General features: G+C 57.4%; 3 protein-coding genes across 5 annotated transcripts; 1 reads left to right on the top strand and 2 right to left on the bottom strand.

Moving 5' to 3' along the window:
• Nucleotides 1-370: 370 nt before the first annotated feature.
• On the top strand, nt 371-9,914 carry PAIP2 (poly(A) binding protein interacting protein 2). Its single transcript, XM_074603984.1, has 4 exons — nt 371-559; nt 4,736-4,895; nt 7,315-7,494; nt 8,724-9,914. Exons 2-4 carry the CDS (start codon nt 4,758-4,760, stop codon nt 8,787-8,789), a joined length of 384 nt encoding a protein of 127 aa, XP_074460085.1. The 5' UTR covers nt 371-559; nt 4,736-4,757; the 3' UTR covers nt 8,790-9,914.
• Nucleotides 9,915-11,725: 1,811 nt separating this feature from the next.
• On the bottom strand, nt 11,726-15,688 carry SLC23A1 (solute carrier family 23 member 1). 3 transcript variants are annotated; one of them, XM_074604298.1, is made up of 14 exons: nt 15,611-15,688; nt 15,286-15,387; nt 14,992-15,149; nt 14,818-14,906; nt 14,658-14,725; nt 14,363-14,544; nt 14,148-14,268; nt 13,850-14,006; nt 13,509-13,656; nt 13,317-13,422; nt 13,061-13,190; nt 12,762-12,905; nt 12,512-12,607; nt 11,726-12,364 (listed from the first exon to the last, which is right to left on the bottom strand). In XM_074604298.1, exons 2-14 carry the CDS (start codon nt 15,343-15,345, stop codon nt 12,117-12,119), a joined length of 1,707 nt encoding a protein of 568 aa, XP_074460399.1. In that variant the 5' UTR covers nt 15,346-15,387; nt 15,611-15,688; the 3' UTR covers nt 11,726-12,116. The 3 variants fall into 3 exon arrangements, 2 of the variants coding, with proteins under 2 accessions (XP_074460399.1, XP_074460400.1); XR_012589524.1 differs by having other exon boundaries at nt 12,230-12,364; nt 12,512-12,639; XM_074604299.1 differs by lacking the exon at nt 11,726-12,364 and having other exon boundaries at nt 12,443-12,639.
• A 677-nt stretch (nt 15,689-16,365) lies between these two features.
• On the bottom strand, nt 16,366-18,533 carry MZB1 (marginal zone B and B1 cell specific protein). The gene is made up of 4 exons (XM_074604300.1): nt 18,094-18,533; nt 17,685-17,791; nt 16,958-17,062; nt 16,366-16,858 (listed from the first exon to the last, which is right to left on the bottom strand). Exons 1-4 carry the CDS (start codon nt 18,397-18,399, stop codon nt 16,681-16,683), a joined length of 696 nt encoding a protein of 231 aa, XP_074460401.1. The 5' UTR covers nt 18,400-18,533; the 3' UTR covers nt 16,366-16,680.
• Nucleotides 18,534-19,211: the final 678 nt, after the last annotated feature.

Here is a 19,211-nt window from a genome sequence, read left to right as displayed (position 1 = left end):
CAGGGCTCAGTGCTTTCTCTAGGTCGCCTGGTGCCCCGGGAGGGCAGCAGGGCGGCACCTTTCCCCCTGTGGGAACGCTCCCGGGGCCTCTTCCCCTCCCGGAGGGGCTGGGTCGCACAGGGCTGCGGGGCCGCTGCCGGCGAGGCAGGAGGGTGGCCGGCGGCTACCTCGTTGTTAGCACCACTGGCCGGCCCCGCCGCCGCCACAAGATGGCGGCTCACAAGTCCCTCACAAGATGGACTACGCTTCCCGGCGTGCCCCGCGCCGCCGCGCGAAATGGCGGCCGGGCGGGACTACGTCTCCCGGCATGCTTCGCGCCGCCCGCCCGCCAGCGTTGCCTGCCGCTGCCGCTTCCGGGGATGGGGGGGGCGGTGTCTATGAGGTCACGCAGGTAGCGGAAGTGATTTCACATCCGGCGGCGCTGCGGTGCAGGGAGGGGAGCGGGGCGGCGGGCGCGGAGAGGAGCCGGGAAGCGAGCGGGGGACGAGGCGGCGGAGCGGCAGCAGCAGCAGCTCGGGGAGCCGGCGTGCGCACCCGCGGGCCTTCCCTCTGCGCGCAGGTGAGGCGGCCGCGGCGGCCGCGCAGCCCCGGGGCCGCCGCTGCCGAGGGAGGGGGGAGGGGGGCGGGCGGAGGGAGCCGCCCCCTCCCCTGAGGCGGCGCCGGGCGGCGGCCGGCCCCCCCCTTTCCTCCCGTTCCCCCCCCTCCCCCCCCGTGGTGGCGGCGGGGCCTGCGCGGCGGCGTCTTCATTGTCTCCGGCTCCATCCGGGTCCTGCGGAGGAGGGGGGGCGGCGCGGGGCCTGCCGGGACGGAACCCCCGCCGCGGGGGCGAACAAAGCGGCGGGGGGGGGGAAAGGCCGCGGCCGCCCGCTGGGCCCCGCAGGCGGCGGGGCCGGGAGCCCAGCTCGGCCCCGGGGGGTTCATCTACCCCCTGGAGCAGGGAGGTGGGGGGAGAGGCCGCCCCGCCTGCCTGGCGGCCATGGCGGGCCGGGCCCCGCTGAGGCGGAGCGGCTCAGTCGCTGGTACCGAGAAAAGGGGTTTGGGGACAAACCTGCCCCCTCCGAGAGGCTTCGTGTCCCCTCGCTGCTTTTCCCCACCGATTTTTGTTTTCCAGCCTCGGCCGTTTGCGAGTAAACTCCGGTGCGACGCTTTGAAGTGTTTCTATCAGATAGCGTTGGCACCCCCGCATGAATTTGATTAAGAAATCTACCTATTATGCGGAGGGTAATCATTTGACTTGATAACTGCCACTTGCTAATCTAATGAGATAACAAGGAACTCGGCCAGCGCCCCTGACTCACAAGAGTAATCACTAGTTAATAAACAAACGACACCATTTTTTGCAGAAGTTCAGAGCACTCCCTGCTGCCCCAAAACAGCTTTGCTTAAACCTCAGCTGCTTCTAAAATCCCCGTGTGCTGTGTTGCTTTTGGATGCTTTCAGCAAATACTGTAATTTTTTTCCTCCTTTTTTTTAACTTTTAATCAAGGATAAGGACCTGCGATTTGCCGTATGGAAGTAGGCCCGTTGACCTTATCTTCCGAAGTAGGTGTGAGATAATCTTCCTTTGTGATTGAAGGTTTAAATGCAAAATCGTCAATCACGAAGCTTTGCATTTTAATGCTGGCTGGTGTAGGGCTCTGCATTGCTGTAAATGCAGTAAAATCCAGAGAAACGGGTAAATTAGTGGACCTTAATGATGTTCTGGGATAACGAGTTACACACTTCATACAGCAAACGGTTTGAGTTAATTAAAAGTCCTGTTGTTACAGGGTTTTTAATTTCTGACATTGTTCCTAAGATAAAAATCCTGGGGTTTAGTGTCTTTCCTTATGCACTTACACTGTTCTTCCTGCACCGCCCCCCACCCCCTGCCAAAATCCCGTAATAATTTGGGGCTGGATCTCCAATCATATCACTGTGGCAGAATTCTCCATATTTTCTGTTCCTTAGCGCTACTAATGTTATATTCCCTCTTCTAGTGTAAGGAGCTTTGAAATCCTCAGCTTTCCACCTACTCCCAGCTGGAAAATGTATTTTTATTCATGCCCGTAGTGTAGCCTGTCACTCCGGCTTGTTTTCTGCAGCGGCTCTCTTAGATTGTGACTTTATGCAAGACTAAAGTGGCATTTGGCTCTCTTCCTCGGAATTGCCTGTAGCTCATGACTAAAAAGCCTGTATCTAACACCGGTGAGACAAGACTAATCTTGTCCTCGCAAATGAGCACGGAAAGCCAACTGGTTTGTGTCTTGCAACGGTGAGATGGAAAGCTCCCTCTGCAGTATATTTTATTACAAGTTGCAGAAAATGAAATTACAAGGAATGCTGTGAGTAAGGGACTGGCCTGGGGCTTCCTAACTGTTCGTGCAGGGTGGTAAGTGTTTGCTGACATGTTTTCCTGTGGGAAAATGTTAGCGGACCTGGGGCTTCATCAGATAAACTTCAGACGTTGTTCAGGTTGAGCCTCGGATCTTTCTTGAAGATAATCACCCGCATGGTCCTTGGGCAGTCACGAAAAAAGTTGTTCCAGTCCAAAAGTGAAATACTGAACTTCCCTCCCTCCTAAAGCAAATAGCTTGTGTTCTATGGCAACATGTAAGAAATTGGAAAACTAGCTCCTAACTCAACAAATTAACATTTCAAGCGTTTACACAAACACGTAGGGGTGTTTGAGTTTATTGTTTTTACCTTTATTGACTTGTCTGGGTGCAGTCGTCTTTGTACAGAAGTCGCCTGGAACTTGGCCCGAGTACGTTACGCTGCTAATGCAAAGTTCCTCACCAATAATATAAATTTCTGGGGTACAGAAAGCTCAGGGGAATATTAATATCAAGATTCACTCCATACAAAAAAAAAAAGGTAAAACCGCTTGCCAGTTAAAAAAAAAAATAAAGAAAAAATTAGGTTTTTTAGACTCTGAAGTCTTTTATTTCTTTTAGTCTATCCTGTTTGTTAGCTCGTGAACAGCTGAAGTTGCTTAAAGCAATTTCAAGCTTGAATTGGGGTGTTAAATGCAATGTCTTTTCCTGTTTTATGTTAAATGCTGCCAGGAATCCTTTGCAAGTTTGTTTTGAAAGAACATCAAAAAGAACCTGTTTTCTCTTGCTAGAATACCCGGGTTCTGGTCTCATTTGTTGTACTTCCTAGGGAGCTAAAGTGACTTCCGTACTTGGGTTTGCCTTTGATTTAAAAACCTTGAATAGAGCAAACCGGGCAAGTTTTTTTTCCTTCTTTGTTCTTTTCTTAATTGATCATTTGGATGTGACGAGCCTTTGACCTGGTATTATCAAGAATACATTTTGAACGAAAACGTGCATTAATTCCATAGATAATAGGACCAACTGAAATACAAAGAGAAAATGTGAGCTGGTACGTGATAAGCCCTTGTGCTCTAATAACAATGGAGGCTGTATTTTGATACCATCTTCTCTGAATAAGTCATTTTTTTCACATGCAGGCAACGAGCTAAAACATCGATTCGAGAATAAAACACAAATATTTTCACCCAGGGCTGCATCATTTCCTTGTGAATTTTTAGCACTAGAAAAACATTAAAGTTGGATTATTTTTTTTGAGCTCATTGCCTCACATGTGCTTTGTATACTGTTTAAAAAAAAAAAATTAACGCCAGCAGTATTAGTACATAAAATACTCGGTTTTTCCAATATTGATATCTGTACTTAAGCAAGGTATAGGAAAAAGAGTAGCATTGTCTCATTTAATTTGCAACACAAATAAGATTTTCAATTAGAACCTGGGCTCTGAGCAGACTTGGGTCTCTGGACTCAAGAGTTACAGGCTTGCGAGCCGGCCGGACAGGCTGCCATACCATTCTTAGGACAGGGATTCAGATGAAATTTAGGTTTTGTCCTGCTTTTTATTGTGGTTAGGTGGAGCAAAACCCGCTTGCCAACTGTGCCTTCATTCCTTGAGCTCAGGACGTCGCGATATCACGTATCACGGACAGGCAGAAATGTTGAGCTCTCTCCAGATGTGACTCAATCCATATTAATGAAGTGGGATGAGAGGCAAGCACGTACTGTCTTCCAGTGCCTTCAGATGTTTGTCTTTACCTGAAGCTTCTTAATCAGTGGGCTTTTGCTAATGAGGTAGCTGTTAGAACTGTTGTGCCAAATTGGCTCTGTGAGTAATGGGTGCGGAAGGGTTTCTGCCTCTCTTGTGAGGTTTCTCAGCGGTGAAATGGCTGTGAAAGCTGGTTCATGTGATCACGTAGAACATCCCGTAACTGAATTTGAGTAGGCTGAAAGTCGCACTGAAGTTTCCCCTGCCGTGGGTATCCTTGGAAATTCCCCTGAGGTGTTGCCCGTGGGCTCTGGGCAGTTTGTTTCTGGGAGAGCTGGTCGAGACTCAGGTGGGAACTTGAAAAGCATTCTGGAAAACGAATTTTCCTTTTGTTTCTTGAACGTTGCCTTAAATACTTTCCTACTGGCAAGCACACATGCTTTCTGTTTTTTCCTGCTGCTTTTCATTGGCCTCGGCGCTTGGCATTTGGCGAGGTTTAATTTGGGAAATTAACTTGTCACTCTGATCTGGATGCAATGGAAACGACGGTTCTGATACTTTTTTGACTTGCTGGGATTAGCAGAGCTCCTCTGCTACAACCCCGGTCAGGCTACTTGGAGCCTCCAGGTGCAGCCGTCCCTTGGGCCGGGCTTATGCAGAAGCAGGGTGATGAGCAAATCTGCACATCTTTAATTACCGCCTGTCTTAATTGCAGACTTTGAATCAGAGGCGCAGCCATGAAAGATCCAAGTCGCAGCAGTACTAGCCCAAGCATCATCAGTGAAGATGTGATTATAAATGGTCACTCTCATGAAGATGACAATCCCTTTGCGGAGTACATGTGGATGGAAAACGAAGAGGAATTTAACAGGCAGGCAAGTCATTTCCCTCTTTAAATGTCTTGTGGTGCGCTTTGCCATTTTCTAGCTGGAGGGAGGGGCGCTGTGGCTTAACAACTGGGGTGCAAGACTGGGAATCCTTTGGAGACAGGGTTTTAGAGGGGCTTGCTAGAATAATCCTGGGGAACAGACAGATCTTGGTGTCTCTTGGCAATAAATACTTGGTTTCTGTAATCTTGCTGGAAAATATGGGAAGTGTGGCATGTTCTAGTGCATCCATTAATTCCCTACTTCTGCGGGAAGGGGAAAAAAAACCCCATAGTTGACAGACTTTATGTGGCACTTTGGAAGGGATGGGGCTTGCCAGGCTGCGGAGGTTTCACGTGTGCAGACATGCCGTCTGTTCTGAGCTGGATACGTCCGGGTGCATTCCTGCATCGTCAACAGGGCTGGTGTTCCCAAGGGAGTTGGTGGACAGAGCTGTTGGGTGACAGTCCTGTTTGTTGCTTAATATTAAAGTGTCTCACGGCTGGCCTTCACAACCAGGTTTGGACGGAAGCCTTCATTTCGTCTTTCACCTTGCATCTGGACGCAGTTTTCTCTCCTGTGGAGGCTGGGAACAGCCTACCGCGTTCCACCGCCCCTTTCTTAATCAAAACTTGATCTTTGTACTCCAGTAGCCGCTTTCTCTGCACTCCAGCGCAGGACGGCTGTGCTGAAGTCTGAGCTTCTGAAACAGGATATGGCTGCTGCTCTCTCTCTAGGGTGCCGGCAGGGCACAAAGCTAATCTGGAATTCAGGTTGCTCGCAAAAATCTAAATTCTCTTGTGCATATGCCGGGATGGTCTCAGTGTTGTTTCCTGTTTGGTGGGTTTTTCCTCCTGGCGACTGTACTGTGGTTCGCGTACGGGATGTGTAGTTCCTGGGGAGGGAGCTGGGAGTTGTGCTGTAAATAAACTATTTTTCAGGTACAGACTCCGTTTTTGGAGAAGAGGAACGGTGGCAGCATGAGGGGAGAGTGGTCTTAGGCAGGCACACACCGTGCAGCAACCTGGTCGCCTGCCGCTGCAGGCACCCGAGCAAGTTAAACTTGGGTTGGAAAATACAAACAGGCAATATTAATGTCAAGACATTTGGGGAATTAGACATTATTTAGTACTTCTGGAGCTGCCATTGGAGGCACGCGTAGGTGTGCAACCATGTAACACAAAACCCGGAGCCCGGCAACCCCTGCTGTAATCATGGCTCGTGGCCACGTGCCCGCGGCTGCCTTGTACCCGCGCGCAGGACGGAGGCGGTGCCTCGCAAGGAGGATTGATTGGAGGCCACTGTCCTTGCTGGAGCGCTTTACTGGGGAAATCACAAAGCTGGTGTTTCGCGCGGGGTTTTGAGTTGTCTGGACAGTGGCTTAGAGCGTATGGTGATGGGTCCCCGTTCCCCAAAGCTGTGCATCTTGAGCACCGAGGGAGCTGGTGAGTGTGTTTGCCCCAAGGGGCACCCAGGGGACCTCTGATTTTACAGGAATCCTGAACTCTGCCGTGAAATCTTTTGATTTGGTGTTTGTGGTATGTAACTGAATTTCCACTTCAGGATCGAGTATGTATTTGATTTCAGAGTGAAGGTTAGATAGGAAAACTCGTTTGAGCTTCCACTGAGTGAACTTTTAAATCTGTCCTGAATAATTTTCCACTCCCTTGTGCCTGGCAAGTCATTCACACCAGCTTCTATTTCCCGGCTTTCCACTCTTAAATACTGTGATGCAGGACATGGAAAATTTGTCGGGATGAACTCCCTCCAAAGCTTATTTACTGAACAACCAAGCCCAACTTTCCTTTAATCTCTGCAGTGTGTGTCAGTTCTGTGTCAGTTCTGTATCAGTTGATTTGTTCCGCTTATGGCGCGGCAGGTCAGCGTTCTTGACAGCCCCTGAGATCATGGGGAGTTCCGTAGGAGAACTGCGTTGGGTGAACGCGTAATCTACAGCTGAGGAGATGCTGCTCGTTCCAAGTGACAGGCAGTGGTTATTTTTTTTTCCCAAAAATCTTGCAGGATGCTTTCCAAGGGAGTGTGCCTGGCTGCCTGCGTTGTCCCTGGTTCCTCTCCTCATACTTGCAGTGAGTTCAGTCCAGACTAGTTGGTACAACCAAAACTTTCGCTCGGAGCCAGCATTTTCCTTCTCCTTGAGCTCCTAACAAGCTGCAGACGAAAACATCTAGGGCTGGGGGGGTTCTCCCGCCCTTCCCTTTTAGCTGCAGCCCGAGTTTCTGGGACAAAACACTTTTCTACGTTAAAAAAAATCCACGCTGCTTGCCTTCCTGCAGCACAGGTGTGGTTTTCGGCTAGAAACGCTGTTGCGCAGGTAGAAAGCAGGGCCAGCAAGGTGCACAAAACCTTGGAATGAAGACACAAGCTCTCCCTAAGTTTGTTGATGAAGCTGTTTCCTCTCGTTGTATAGATCGAAGAGGAGTTGTGGGAAGAAGAATTTATTGAGCGCTGTTTCCAGGAGATGCTGGAAGAAGAGGAGGAGCACGAATGGTTTATTCCAGCCCGTGATCTCCCACAAACAATGGATCAAATCCAGGACCAGTTCAATGATCTTGTTATCAGTGACAGCTCATCACTGGAGGATCTGGTGGTAAATTCAGTTTCTCGTCATATTTCTAAAGCTTGACGTCTCTCCTTTTCCAAGGCTGACTTTCGTTGCTGCTAATGGCAAGAGAAAATGCTTTACATGTAGGCCAGAGACTCTTAAACCATGCCTGGCTGTGGTGGGGGGGAAACGTGGAGCGGTTGGGGAAGGGATGATTCCTTGAGTGACGTGACCTATTCCGTGGTTTTCTTCATAACCACACGGTGCCTCTCCTAGCCCATGGCAAAAATTCAAGTGGCTTTGGGTGTGCGTTCTGTGTTATAAAAGAAAGGCGGCGAGCGGAGCGCGCTGGCCCTGTGAGGTGCCGTTCGTTGACAGGACGGCAAAAGTTTAATTTGGCATCTGTCAGCAGTTTTGTTGGGCAGGAACGAGCCGCGTCCTCAGCTCTGGTTTGGATCGTGCGAACCGTAGCAGATCTATGTAGAAATTGTAAAGGTGAGGGAAGCAGCAAATCTATGATTATTTCCCTGTTTCTTGCTGTGCGACTCCTGTCCAGAGCTTAACTAAAAGGGAAGGGCAGCGTGTAAGTATTTTCCCTAATAAAACACAGAGTTACTGATAAGCTTAAGCAGTCTTTTGGTCACTTGGAAGCTTAAGCAGCTGCAGGCAGCAGTTTTGGACTCAATTAAGAACATAAAAGCCTAATCCTCCGTTTCTTTGAGAGAAAGAGCTCATTCTGGACGTGCTGGCTGCCCACCGGTAACTGCAGGACAGGGTAGAGCAGCACCTTGGGCGGGGGGGGACGGGGCAGGCCCAGAAATGGTAAAAATCGATACAGTGTTCGTAGACGTTAAATTCACAGAAGCGGCTTAAGTTCCTGCAACAAATCTCTTCTCGCTTAAAGAAGCGAGATCTGAAAACCTCGTGGCACGTTCTAAGAGCTCGGCTCCGGAAAAAGCTATTTTGGCCTTAATCGAAGTCGCCGCATTTGATGCGTGCCGGGGTGTGGGGCGTGGGGGGGCGTTCTTAGTCCCTGAGCCCTTAACCTGAGCGAAACGTCCGGGTGGTGCTGAGGAAGGATGGACGATTCGGGTACTAGCACAGAGGAGCGGCCTTTTCTAGGGATTATAAAGACTTCTGGTGTGTGCAAAACCCCGTACGCTTTGCCTGGCTGTTAACTCTAAAGCCCTAAACTCTTCCTAGAATTGTGTTCAGCTGGAAGATGGAAGATGAAAATGATGATTCAACTGGACTTCTGTTTTTCCCTTCCTCAGGTCAAGAGTAACCTGAATCCAAACGCAAAGGAGTTTGTTCCCGGGGTGAAGTACTTAAATATTTGAGTAGACTGGGCCCTCTCTTGGTGGATGTAGCACAATTTCCACACTGTGAAGCCAGTATTAGAAGATTTAATTGTAAAAGCTCTCTCTTCTTGTCACTGTGTTACACTTATGCATTGCCAAAGTTTTGTTAGTCTTGCATGCTCAATAAAAGTGCTGAGACTGTTATTAAGTAAATCTGTCAAAAGTTTAATGGAACCATAATTGGGCCCTGGCTCTCTGGGAAGGAGAGGGTGAGGTAAGAAGCACCAGTCAAGTTGAGACAAAGTACCACGTTTATAAAACCTTCTGCAGACTCTTGTCTTTTTAAACAGGACTTGGAATTTGCTATGGATGGTCTGTTTTTAACTAAAGGTGTGTGAACTGGCGCTAGTTTGCACCTGATAATGCCTTAACTTAAAAAAAAAAAAAAAATAAAAATGAAAGCGAGGAGATCTGATTGTTATGCAGATTAGCTAACTTTCCTTTGAAGTATCAGTATTGTTACTAACGCTAATTTTTTTCCCCTTAAAAAAAAAAAAACAAACCAACAAAACCAACAAAAAACCAAACACAACTTCATGCTCCTTTTAAAAACGACGTGAGCTTTAACAGAAATTTTACAGACCTGTCCAGAGTCGTAGATCTCAGCTACCCAACTAACAACCCAGCGATCGGAAGGAAGAAAATGCCCTGTGCTTTGCGGTGTGTTATCATGTTAGAAACGTTTCGCTTCCGGAATGACGTTAAAGGAGACGGGAGTTTTCATCCCAAGTTTCTTCCAAGAACCCCGGATACATAGCGCTGCCTATGTAACTTTAAGCGTACGACTTTATTATAGCTGGATTTAACCAAGGAAAAACCCCTAGCATTAGTGATTTGAGTGGTGCTTTTCCCTTGCTTTGTTTAATCATCACTACACGATAGTCTACAGCACAACGACTTTTCGTTGGGTTTTTTTTTGTTTTGTTTTGTTTTTGTTTTTTTTTCTTTTAATAAAGCTAGAACAGTTTTGGCTTCTTAAACTTCATATTCGGGTAGGTTAAGCTGCCATACGTGTTCAGTGTGAATAGTGTTTAAGTTGAAAATATTGTAAAAAAATTATATTTTTTCAAAAATATTTAAAAAAATAAATAATAGTAGAACTGATGGTGGTGGCCGTCTCGTGAATACGCGTCTCCCAGGGAAGCTGGCTCGGCAGCCTGCGGGGGACGGGGATGACGCTCTGGATACGGGGCCCTTAAGGCTGTTTGGGAGACGACAGCCCGAAATCCTCATGTGAGGTTGGACTCGGCTCTTTCCTCCCGCTTTCCGCGCTGGCCTGGGCATATTTTCCTCCCTTCTCACTGCCGCTAATCCCACGTCGGTCCTCGTTAACAGCTGATGGCATTAGATCAAGCCCTGCCTAGCGTGTGCCCTTGGCACGGTGCTGGTGGAGCTGGGCTGCTCCGGGTCCCGGGAGCGCTGCCAGAGGCTCCTGTACGAGTCTGATCCGCTCTCGCTTCAATTAATCGGCCTCTGATTAAAGCGAATGGAAACACTTGGGAAACGATGCAGCGCTTCAGGAGGGGGAAGAGCAAGACGAAACCTCTGTGCAGGTGTTGGCCTCCAGCGAAACCACAGGGTCTTGCTCCGGGCGAAGGAACCTCTGGGAGGAGGTTGCTCAGACCATCTCGTTTTGCTGGTGTTCTGCGAAATGCTAATTGCAATTAACCCCCCCCCGCCCTCACCTGGGGTCTGCTGCCCTTCCTAGAAACAGCAAAACCATCCTGGCGCTTCCACTGACTTGGAAATAGTTTGGACTCCGGCATCTAAAGGCAGAAGGTCAGGAAAGAACAGGCTACCGTCCCCCGGCTTATTTTTAGCCGGGGGTGGGAGTTTCTCCGGAGAGCCCCGGCACGGCTGGCAGCGCCTGCTCGTTGGTGTCGGAGCCCGGGTGCAATTAGCTGGGGCTGATTGGCGACTGGGTCGTGGAACAGCCAGCCCTGCCGCCGGTCCCGTGCTTTGGTTTTTTCCCCGCCGTATCGCAGCGCTACGGCGGGGGCAGATTCACTGCGGGGGGGAGGGAACTCCCCCGTGGTCTCTGCTGGGACGGAGCCGTCGTTCTCCCTCCCAGCCCGTGCCTTCGGGCTCTGACGGCAGCACAGCGGCGTTTCGGCTGCTGGACCGCCCCGGCACAGCGGCGGGGATCCCTCGTCCTCTTGCTCCTGCCCCAGCGAGGTGGGCGAGAAGCCGGGAGGGGACCCGGCCGACCGAAAGGGTGTTGGGCACCCTGGGACGTGGGGGTCGGCAGCAGGACTGGGGCAGCGGAGGCAGAGAGGGGGCTCTTTGCTCAGAGCCCGGCTGGGCATCGCTGAGCTTGTGGGAGGTGGCGAGCGATGGCGTTCGCATCACTTGGGGATTTTGGGTGGTTATTTTTTTTCCCCCCTCTTCACTTCCTGAACTCTCTTTGTCCCGACACGCTGGATTTCTCCCTTCTGTGCTCCTGCCCGGGCCGGGGAGCGAGAGCGTGGCCGTGCCACCACGACAGTGGGGACACACTGTGACAGGGTCACGCGATGCTGGCTTCAACTTTGGCATTTTGGTGCTGAACAAAAAAGCCCAGAAACGGGCTTCGCTGTCACCAACGAGGCCACCGGCTGCCTGGAAACCCACCGGCTCCGTGAGTCTGGGGTGTCCGGGATGGAGCCGGCTCTCCGGTGCTCCCGAAAGCAGGACGGGTTTGCCAGGGGCTTGTCCTGGCCCACCTCTCTGGGGGCCCCGGGGCTGGGTGAAACCCGGCATGTCTCCGCGCTGGGCGGCCTGGGATGGAGCGTGGAAAACTGCCAGAGCCTTCGCAGCGCCGGAGGGACGAGGGAGCGCCGCAGGATGCGGCAAAGACACTCGGTAGGGCAAGTGAGCTTGAATTTTGCATTTTATTTTTAATGGATGATCTGAAATTAGGCATCCTAACGCCGGGCTGGAGACTGTACCCCGCACAGAGCCCCCGCTTCAGCCGCCGGGTAGCCCTGCCCAAGCCGAGGGCACGGGGTGAAAACTCTGGGGGCTCTGGCTGGCTCCGATGGTGGCTAATGAGCTTCAGCAAGTGGCTAATGAGCTTCAGCAAGGGCTGAAGGAGTCTTGACCAGCTAAAGCTTGAGGTGGAGCAATGACGGGGGGGGGGTGGTCCCCGGGCAGGCACCCCAGGAGCTGGGGATGTCCCCAAAAGGCAACTCCGAGTTTCCCTACCCGGTGTCGGGACACCACCAGACGCCTTCGCCTTTGGGCTTGTCGGCCGCCAGCAAACCCCAGCGGCACCCGCCGGAGCTCGGCTCGGCTTCCCCGGCGCCGGGGCACGAGCCCTCCCTTGGCTCAGATCTTCGTGCACACGGAGAGCCCGTCCGCGGTGCCCTCTGTGGCCACCGCCGCCGTGCCGTCGTCCCTCGCCCGGGCCTTAAACCCGGTGAAGACGGGGCAGATGGGCACGCGCTTCAGCCACCGGCTCCTCCTCACCGCCCGCATCCCGAAGGGGAAGTCGTAGCTCCTCAGGCTGGCGCTGGCCGCGCTGTCCGAGTGTGCGCCCGCCTTCCACTGCACCAGCCCGCGCTCCTCTGCCGTCCCTGCCGCAGAGACACCCCGTCCCCTGCCTGTCCCCAGCCCAACACCACCCCCCTCGCCCCGTCATCCCCGCCGGCAGCTCTAAAGCGGCATAAATCTGCCTCCAAAACCCCCAGCCTCCTCCCCACCGGCTCCGTGTGATGGATTACCCGGGATGGTGTTGTCCAGGACGAAGGCGATGGTCCCCCCGACGAACATCTCCGTCGTCAGCAGCACCGTCAGTATCTGGTCCAGCTCGGGGACACCTGCGAGAGCGCGGGGACTGAGCCGGGGCGCGCTGCGATAAGCCGGATTCGCTTAATTAATCGTTGCTTACCCGGGGTGGGCAAGCTCCGGCGAGATCTGCCCACCTCTCTCCCTAAACGCTCCGAATCGGGGCTTTTGGTGGCGGGCGGGTACCTGTGTTAATGGCCTTGGGGTGGGAATCCAGGTAGTTCGGCAGCGTCAGCCCGAAAAACATGGCGAAGCCCAGCACGAAGAGGTTGCGGGAGGAGTTCATGTCGACGAACTGCAGGTTGGAGAGGCCGACGGCCGTGATCATGCCTGCCAGCAGAGACGGTGGCCGGGTTGCGGGCAGGCTGGGACGCCCACAGAGGCAGCCAAGGGCCTTCAAACCCAGCCCCAACCCCTCACAACGCCCCCCCGGCCCCGCATCCCTCGGGGGCTGATGGTGGCGGGGCCTGATGTGCCGAGGTTACCGAATAAGGTGCAGAACATGCCGCCGAGGATGGGGTCGGGCAGGGAGGCGAAGAGCGCCGTGAACTTGCCGATGGTCCCCAAGATGAGCATGATGCCGGCCCCGTACTGGATCACCCTCCTGCTCCCCACCTGCACGGAGAGACGGGGTGATGGCATCCATCCATCCATCCATCCATCCATCCATCCATCCATCCATCCATCCCTCCATCCATCCCCCCCCAGCGATGAGCCGGGACCCCTCCCCTGCCCCGGTACCTTGGTGATGCCCAGGACGCCGATGTTGGGGCTGGAGGAGGTGGAGCCGTTGCCGGTTCCCAGCAGCCCCGCGATGATGCAGGAGACGCCTTCGGTGAAAATGCCCCTGGGGAACAACCGGAGCGGCTGGTCCCCGACACCCTGGGGATGCCACGGCGCGGGCAGGGGACCGGCAGGGCCAGCTGGACGTACCTGTTAATGGCGTGCACGGGGGGCGGGGGGGCTCCGGCCAGCCGGGCGCAGGAGTAGTAGTCCCCGATGGACTCGATGATGCCCGCCAGCGTGGCGCTGAACATGCCCAGCACGGCCGCCGAGGTCACCGTGGGCAGACCCCACTGGCCTGCCCGGGGGGGACAGAGCAGGGTGTCAGGGTGGGGAGAACCCCGGGACCCGGCCGCCCCCGGTGCTCACGGTGACGTTTTGGGACCCTGAGGGGCTCCCCAGCCCCGGTGATGCTGCGCCAGGTCCCTGCACCCCCCCACGGCGAAGGGGCCGGGGGGGACCTGCACGCCGCAGGGCTGCCAGGCACTCACAGGGGTAGGGGACGCGGAACCAGGGTGCCACGGAGAGGATCTCCCCCCGGGCGTCCGTCCGGGCCTTGTAGCCGTACTCCTCGGGCTGGCTGGGGAAGACGCCGGTGCGCGTCAGCACGTAGCAGAGCAGCCACACCACCATGATGGCCATGATGATCTGCGGAGCCGGAGACGCACCCCCACATCGCTTGCAAACCCACACGTGGAGAAAGGGGGGATTTTGGGGACACCCCCACCCCCCCATAGCCCCCTCACCCCCTCCCCAGCCAGGACCCATGAGCTCTTGGTCAATCCCTACCGGGAACAACTTGAAGATCTGGACGCGGAGCAGGACAAAGCCTCTGCCCCGCCGGTAGCCGGGCAGGCAAATGGTGATGTTCCGCAGGTACTGGGCAAACAGGATGATCAGGAAGATGGTCCTGGGTCGGGGTGGGAGAGGGAAAGATGAGGTCCCTCACGCCCTCATGCTGCTGGCTCCATGGGGAGCCTTGTCCCCCCGTCCCCGTGCCGTACAGCGCGGCGATGCCCCAGTGGGAGCCGGCCCGCTCGCCGGCCGCCTGGAAGACGGAGAGGCCGATGAGGGAGACGGTGGGGGTGACAGTCAGCGGCCCGATGTAGCTGAGCAGCGCCCCGGGGAGCCCCAGCAGCCCGATGGCCACCTCCACCAGGCTGGACACCACGATGGCCCCCTGGATCTGCAGAGCATGGAGGAAGGGAGGAGGGGGGAGAAACAGGAGGGGGAAGGAGGGGGGGTGTCAGCACCCCGCCGGGGATTTTGGGGTCCCGCGGGGATGGCGGCGGGTTGTACCTCTCGCATGCGGGGCTGCCAGATGTGGGAGGTGTTGAGCGGCAGCGTCCAGTTGCCGTAGATCTGCTCTGGGGATGGAGGGGGGTGAGGTGGTCCCTGGGGTGGGGTGGGGTGGGGGGAGCACCTGGAGACCCCCCCCGGCACCCCCGAAGGTCCTCACCTTCAGGTGGGCATCGCCACTTCTCCAGGGCTAGGATGGACTTGGCGGGGATGAGGAAGGCCAGCGCGCTCGCCTGGAAGAGGGGCAGCCTGGGGGGGGGACGAGAGGGGACGCCTGCGCCCGCGGCCTGGGGACGGGCAGGGGGGGCCATCCCCGCTGGGGCCGCGGCTCTACCTGATGCCCACGGTGGTCTGGATGAGGGTGGTGATGCCGACGCAGGTGAAGATGGTGCCGATGAGGTAGCTGACGGTGAGCTGGTCCTTGCCCACGCACAGGCTCTCGGCCAGCAGGAAGGGGACGGCGATGGTGCCGCTGAAGCAGGTCAGGTAGTGCTGGGGGGCGATGCGGTGGGCAGGGGAGAGGGGGGGGGGGCTCAGCAGGAATAGGGTGCTGTGGGGTGCCCCACACGGCAGGGAGGGGGGGGGTCTCGGGCTCCGCCGATGGGGGTACCCCCCTTCCAGGCCGTACCTGGAAGCCGAGGAGGATGCAGAGGTACCAGGGGGGCACATCCTCGATCCTGTAGAGCATGTCCACCTCCCGCCGGGGGGGCCCGGTGGCCGCCCCGGGGTCCTGGCGGGCAGGGGGGCGCAGCTCAGCCCCGGCTCACCCCAGGGGGCTGGGGCTGGGGGGAGGGGGGGGCGGGACACACCCCACACCGTCCCCACGGGTGGCACAGACCGCCCCATGGGACCCCCTGCCCCCTCAGGGATGGGGGGAGGTCCCGGCCAGCCCGTCTCCATCCGGTGGTGGGTCACAGAAGGACGTGGGGTGGGTGATGTGTCCCGGTACTCACCCTGCCCACCGCCGGCAGCTCCTTCCCCGGGGGATGCGGGGGCCCGACGGGGGCAAGAGTCGAGTTCCCGTTCTGGCAGCGAGGGCGAGGCGGGAGCCGGGTCAGTGTTGTCCCCGGTATCCCATAGGGATGGGGCTGGGCTCTGCCCCGGGGACACGAGGGCCACCGCTCGGCACGTGTGGCCAGTCAGTCCCACCCAGCACCTGCCCCGAAACCAGCCGGTCCCCACGCGATGGCTTGTCCCCAGGGGAGGTTGGAGGGGGATCCCCGCTGGCCGCTGGGTGCCCGGAACATCCCACAGGATGTCACAGGAAGGATGTCACAGCCAGTCCCAACTGCAGCATCTTGGCGTGTCCCCTTGGTCCCGGGCTTCATCGCAGTCCCCAGGCTCACCCCATCCTTTGCCAGCCCCGGCTGGGCATCACGGCCCCGAGCTGGCCGTCCTTTGGGGTTGGTACCCTTGGCCACCCGCCTCCCTCCCCGCTGCCCTGGGATACGGCTGAGGAGGGGACGGGGATGGGGATGGGGACAGGGTTGGGGGCTGCCTTCACCTGGGGCTGAGCCAGGTCTCCCGAGCGGGTCCCCATCCTCCGGCGATGCGGCCCCGGCACCGATGTCACCGCACGGGGGGTTTTATGGCCGTGGGAAGGACTTTAGTCACCACCCGGGCCGGGCCGCGGTGCGGGGTGGCAGGCTGGAAGGCGGCCATTGGCTGCCGGTTGTGAAACCGGGGAGCGCTGCCTTGGGGACGGATCAGCTATTAACTCCTTTAATTAGGGCTGGCACCGCTGGCGGGACCGGGGCGCTCCCGCCGCCAGCGCCGCGTTGGTAAAACATTAGAGCCAGAGGGTTACAGAGTAATTCCCGGCGGGCAGGGGGTCCGGCGGCGCCGGGCACCGGCTGCCACCAGCATCGCCCCGGCACGGCCGCGCTGGGCGTCGAGGGACGGTCGTGATGGCGGTGACGGGTGACGCTGGGAAGGCGCCCACCTTGCGGCACGTGTCGGCTCTCGCTGGGGACGAAGTCGGCTCCGAAGGTCGCTGGGGCATTAAGCATTAACTGCGCCGGGGCTACAGCTCGTTCTGCAGCGCCTTGGGCGGGGACGGCCCCCCGGCCTTGCCGCCGGCGCAGGGCCCCTTGTCCCCGTGGCAGAGCAGCTCCCGCAGCGCGGCCGGGCCCCGCCGGTGAGCCCCGTAGATCTGCGCCTCCCCCTGCTCGCCCACGTAGCCGTGGCACATCTTGGACAGCCTGCAAGGAGCCGGAGAGGGTCACGCAGTGTCCCCCTGCCACGGCGGCGAGGGGACGGTGCCCGGCATCCCCCGACACTGCCGACATCCCCCGACTTACCTGCCCGGCCAGGGCCCCCCTGTCACCATCACGGTCATGGGCTCCTGCCTCGGCAGCCCCGGCCCCGCCAGCCGCTTCTCCCCGTCCAGCTCCTGCACACCGTAGCTGCGGGGAGAGGCAGGGGTTGGGGACACCCCTGTCCCTGGGGACACCTCCATCCCTTGGGACACCCCCATCCCTTGGGACATCCCCCATCCCTGGGGACATCCCCCATCCCTCAGGATGCTTCCATCCCTGGGGACATCTCCGTCCCTCAGGAAAACCCTCCATCCCTGGAGACACCCCTGCCCCTGGGGACACCCCCAGTCTTTGGGGACACCTTCATCCCTGGGGATGCCTGCCTCCCTGGAGACACCTCCATCCCTTGGGACACCTCCATCCCTTGGAACACCCCCATCCCTGTGGACACCTCCATCCTTTGGAACACCTCCATCCATGGGGACACCTCCATCCCTCAGGACACTCCTATCCCTGTGGACACCTCCATCCCTTGGAACACCCCATCCATGGGGACGCCCCCCATCCCTGGGGACACCTTCATCCATGCAGACACCTCCATCCCTCGGGACGCGCCCAGTCTGTGGGGACATCTCCCTCCCTGGGGTTGCCTCCCCCCACCTGGGGACATTTCCACCCCTTGGGACATCCCCATCCATGGGGCCACCTCCATCTGTCGGGACAACCCCATCCCTGGTGACACCCCCGTCCCCGGGGACACCCCACTCACCTCTCCCAGCCCTGCGAGCAGCTCCTCTCCAGCACCTCCACGTAGTCAGACTCGCTCAGCGCCTTCCTGCCCACCTTCCCCTCCGCCCTGCGCAGCTGCTCCTCGATCTGGGGGGGGGGGCGAAGGAGGCAGAAACCAGCTGGTGAGGGTGACAGCCCCCCCCTGTGACCCTCATCCCAAGCAGGAATGGGGTCCGCACCCCCTTCCTTGCAGCCCCGACACTTTTGCATGGGGTGGTGGCTCCACGCAAGGGGGCTCGCTGGCTCCAAAGGGCTTTTTTGGGGTGCCGGCCGGGGGGGGCAGCCATCAGTGGGGTGCGCCAGGGGAGCCGGCAGTATCTCCCCAAGCCAGAGCATCCCCACGAGGGCTCTCACCCCCGTTTTCGGGGTGCAGCCTCCCCGATCCCCACCTGGAAGGCGATGGCGTGGCAGGCGTCGCAGCGCAGGGACTCGGGCATGTGGGGTGAGAGCCGCTCCTCGGGGCTGAGCTGGGGCGCGGAGATGGAGCGGGTGGAGGGTTCCCCGCACATGTCCTGGGCCCCCGTCCCTGCCAGCAGGCTCAGGGCCAGCCACACCGCCAGCACCGGCTGCATCCTGCCACGATGCCGAAAGCGCCAGGGCGGAGGCACGGGGCGGCTATAAACCCCCCTGGGCCGGCCAGCGAGCGCTGATGCGCGGCCGACGCACCTGCATCCGGCTGAGGCGGCCACGTCCATCCCCGGGGCCTCGGGGCGGGGAGGTGTGGGGTGTCCCCGAGCGACTGTTCCCTCCGCGGGAGGTTTTTGGTGTAATTCAGTCCTGTAACGCCCAACCCCTTCTCCCGGATCCAAATCCTCCCCGGGATGGCGTGGACCCTCCTGGGCTGGGGTGGGGTTTTGGGGCTCAGGGCTGGGGTTTGGGGTTCAGGGATGGAGCTCGCGGCTGGGATTTGGGGTTCAGGGCTGAGGTTCAGGGCTGGAGTTTAGGGTTCAGGGCTGGGGGCTCCGGGATGAGGTTTCAGGTTCGGGAATGGGGTTTGGGGTTCAAGAAATGGGGACTCCGGGCTCAGGACTGGGGTTCAAGGGCTGGGTTTTGGGGCTCAGGGCTGGGGTTTAAGGATCACAGAGTCGACCACAGAGTCCCCCTCCTGCCCCTGGAGACCAGGGGTTCATCCAGTGGGCGCTCCAGGACAGACAGACGGACTACAGCCCCTCGCATCCCTCCCTTTACAGACTACACAAAGATGGGATGAATATGCAGGATTTAATGCCGTCTCAGCATTTTACCACTATTTTAGGGCGTCCGTGCCGCAGCTGTGGCTGCGGGGGGCTGGCGGTGGCTGGGCCATCGTTCCCCTGTGCCATCCAGCCCGGGTCGCCTTTGGGACGGGACCAGCAGTACGGGAGAAAGGGGAGGCCGCACATCTGATCCCCTCGCTGACCGGGGCCTGTGACTCAGCCGCCCCTGGGGCTGGCAGGTGCTCACAGCAGAAAATACTCTTTTTCTCCCCATTCCCATGAGGAGCCGGTGAGGTCCAGCCGATGCCCGT

This window comes from Larus michahellis, chromosome 11 (genome assembly GCF_964199755.1).
Source record: "Larus michahellis chromosome 11, bLarMic1.1, whole genome shotgun sequence".
In the NCBI taxonomy this organism is placed as follows: Eukaryota; Metazoa; Chordata; class Aves; order Charadriiformes; family Laridae; genus Larus; species Larus michahellis.
The sequence above is the reverse complement of the archived record's forward strand: the minus strand, read 5'-3'. Positions and strand labels throughout refer to the sequence as shown.

Bases quoted from the DNA above. Each gene is read 5' to 3' on its own strand.
- PAIP2 (XM_074603984.1), top strand. From the start codon at position 4,758: ATGAAAGATCCAAGTCGCAGCAGTACTAGCCCAAGCATCATCAGTGAA. The intron at 4,896-7,314 runs GCAAGTCATTTC...CTCGTTGTATAG, and splicing joins AAGAGGAATTTAACAGGCAG to ATCGAAGAGGAGTTGTGGGA. The intron at 7,495-8,723 runs GTAAATTCAGTT...TCCCTTCCTCAG, and splicing joins CATCACTGGAGGATCTGGTG to GTCAAGAGTAACCTGAATCC.
- SLC23A1 (XM_074604298.1), bottom strand. From the start codon at position 15,345: ATGCTCTACAGGATCGAGGATGTGCCCCCCTGGTACCTCTGCATCCTC. The intron at 14,726-14,817 runs GTGAGGACCTTC...CTCCATCCCCAG, and splicing joins GTGGCGATGCCCACCTGAAG to AGCAGATCTACGGCAACTGG. The intron at 13,657-13,849 runs GTGAGTGCCTGG...CCCCCCGGGCAG, and splicing joins GTTCCGCGTCCCCTACCCCT to GCCAGTGGGGTCTGCCCACG.
- MZB1 (XM_074604300.1), bottom strand. From the start codon at position 18,399: ATGGACGTGGCCGCCTCAGCCGGATGCAGGTGCGTCGGCCGCGCATCA. The intron at 17,063-17,684 runs GTGAGTGGGGTG...CTCTCCCCGCAG, and splicing joins TGCTCGCAGGGCTGGGAGAG to CTACGGTGTGCAGGAGCTGG. The intron at 16,859-16,957 runs GTAAGTCGGGGG...GGCTCCTTGCAG, and splicing joins GGGGGGCCCTGGCCGGGCAG to GCTGTCCAAGATGTGCCACG.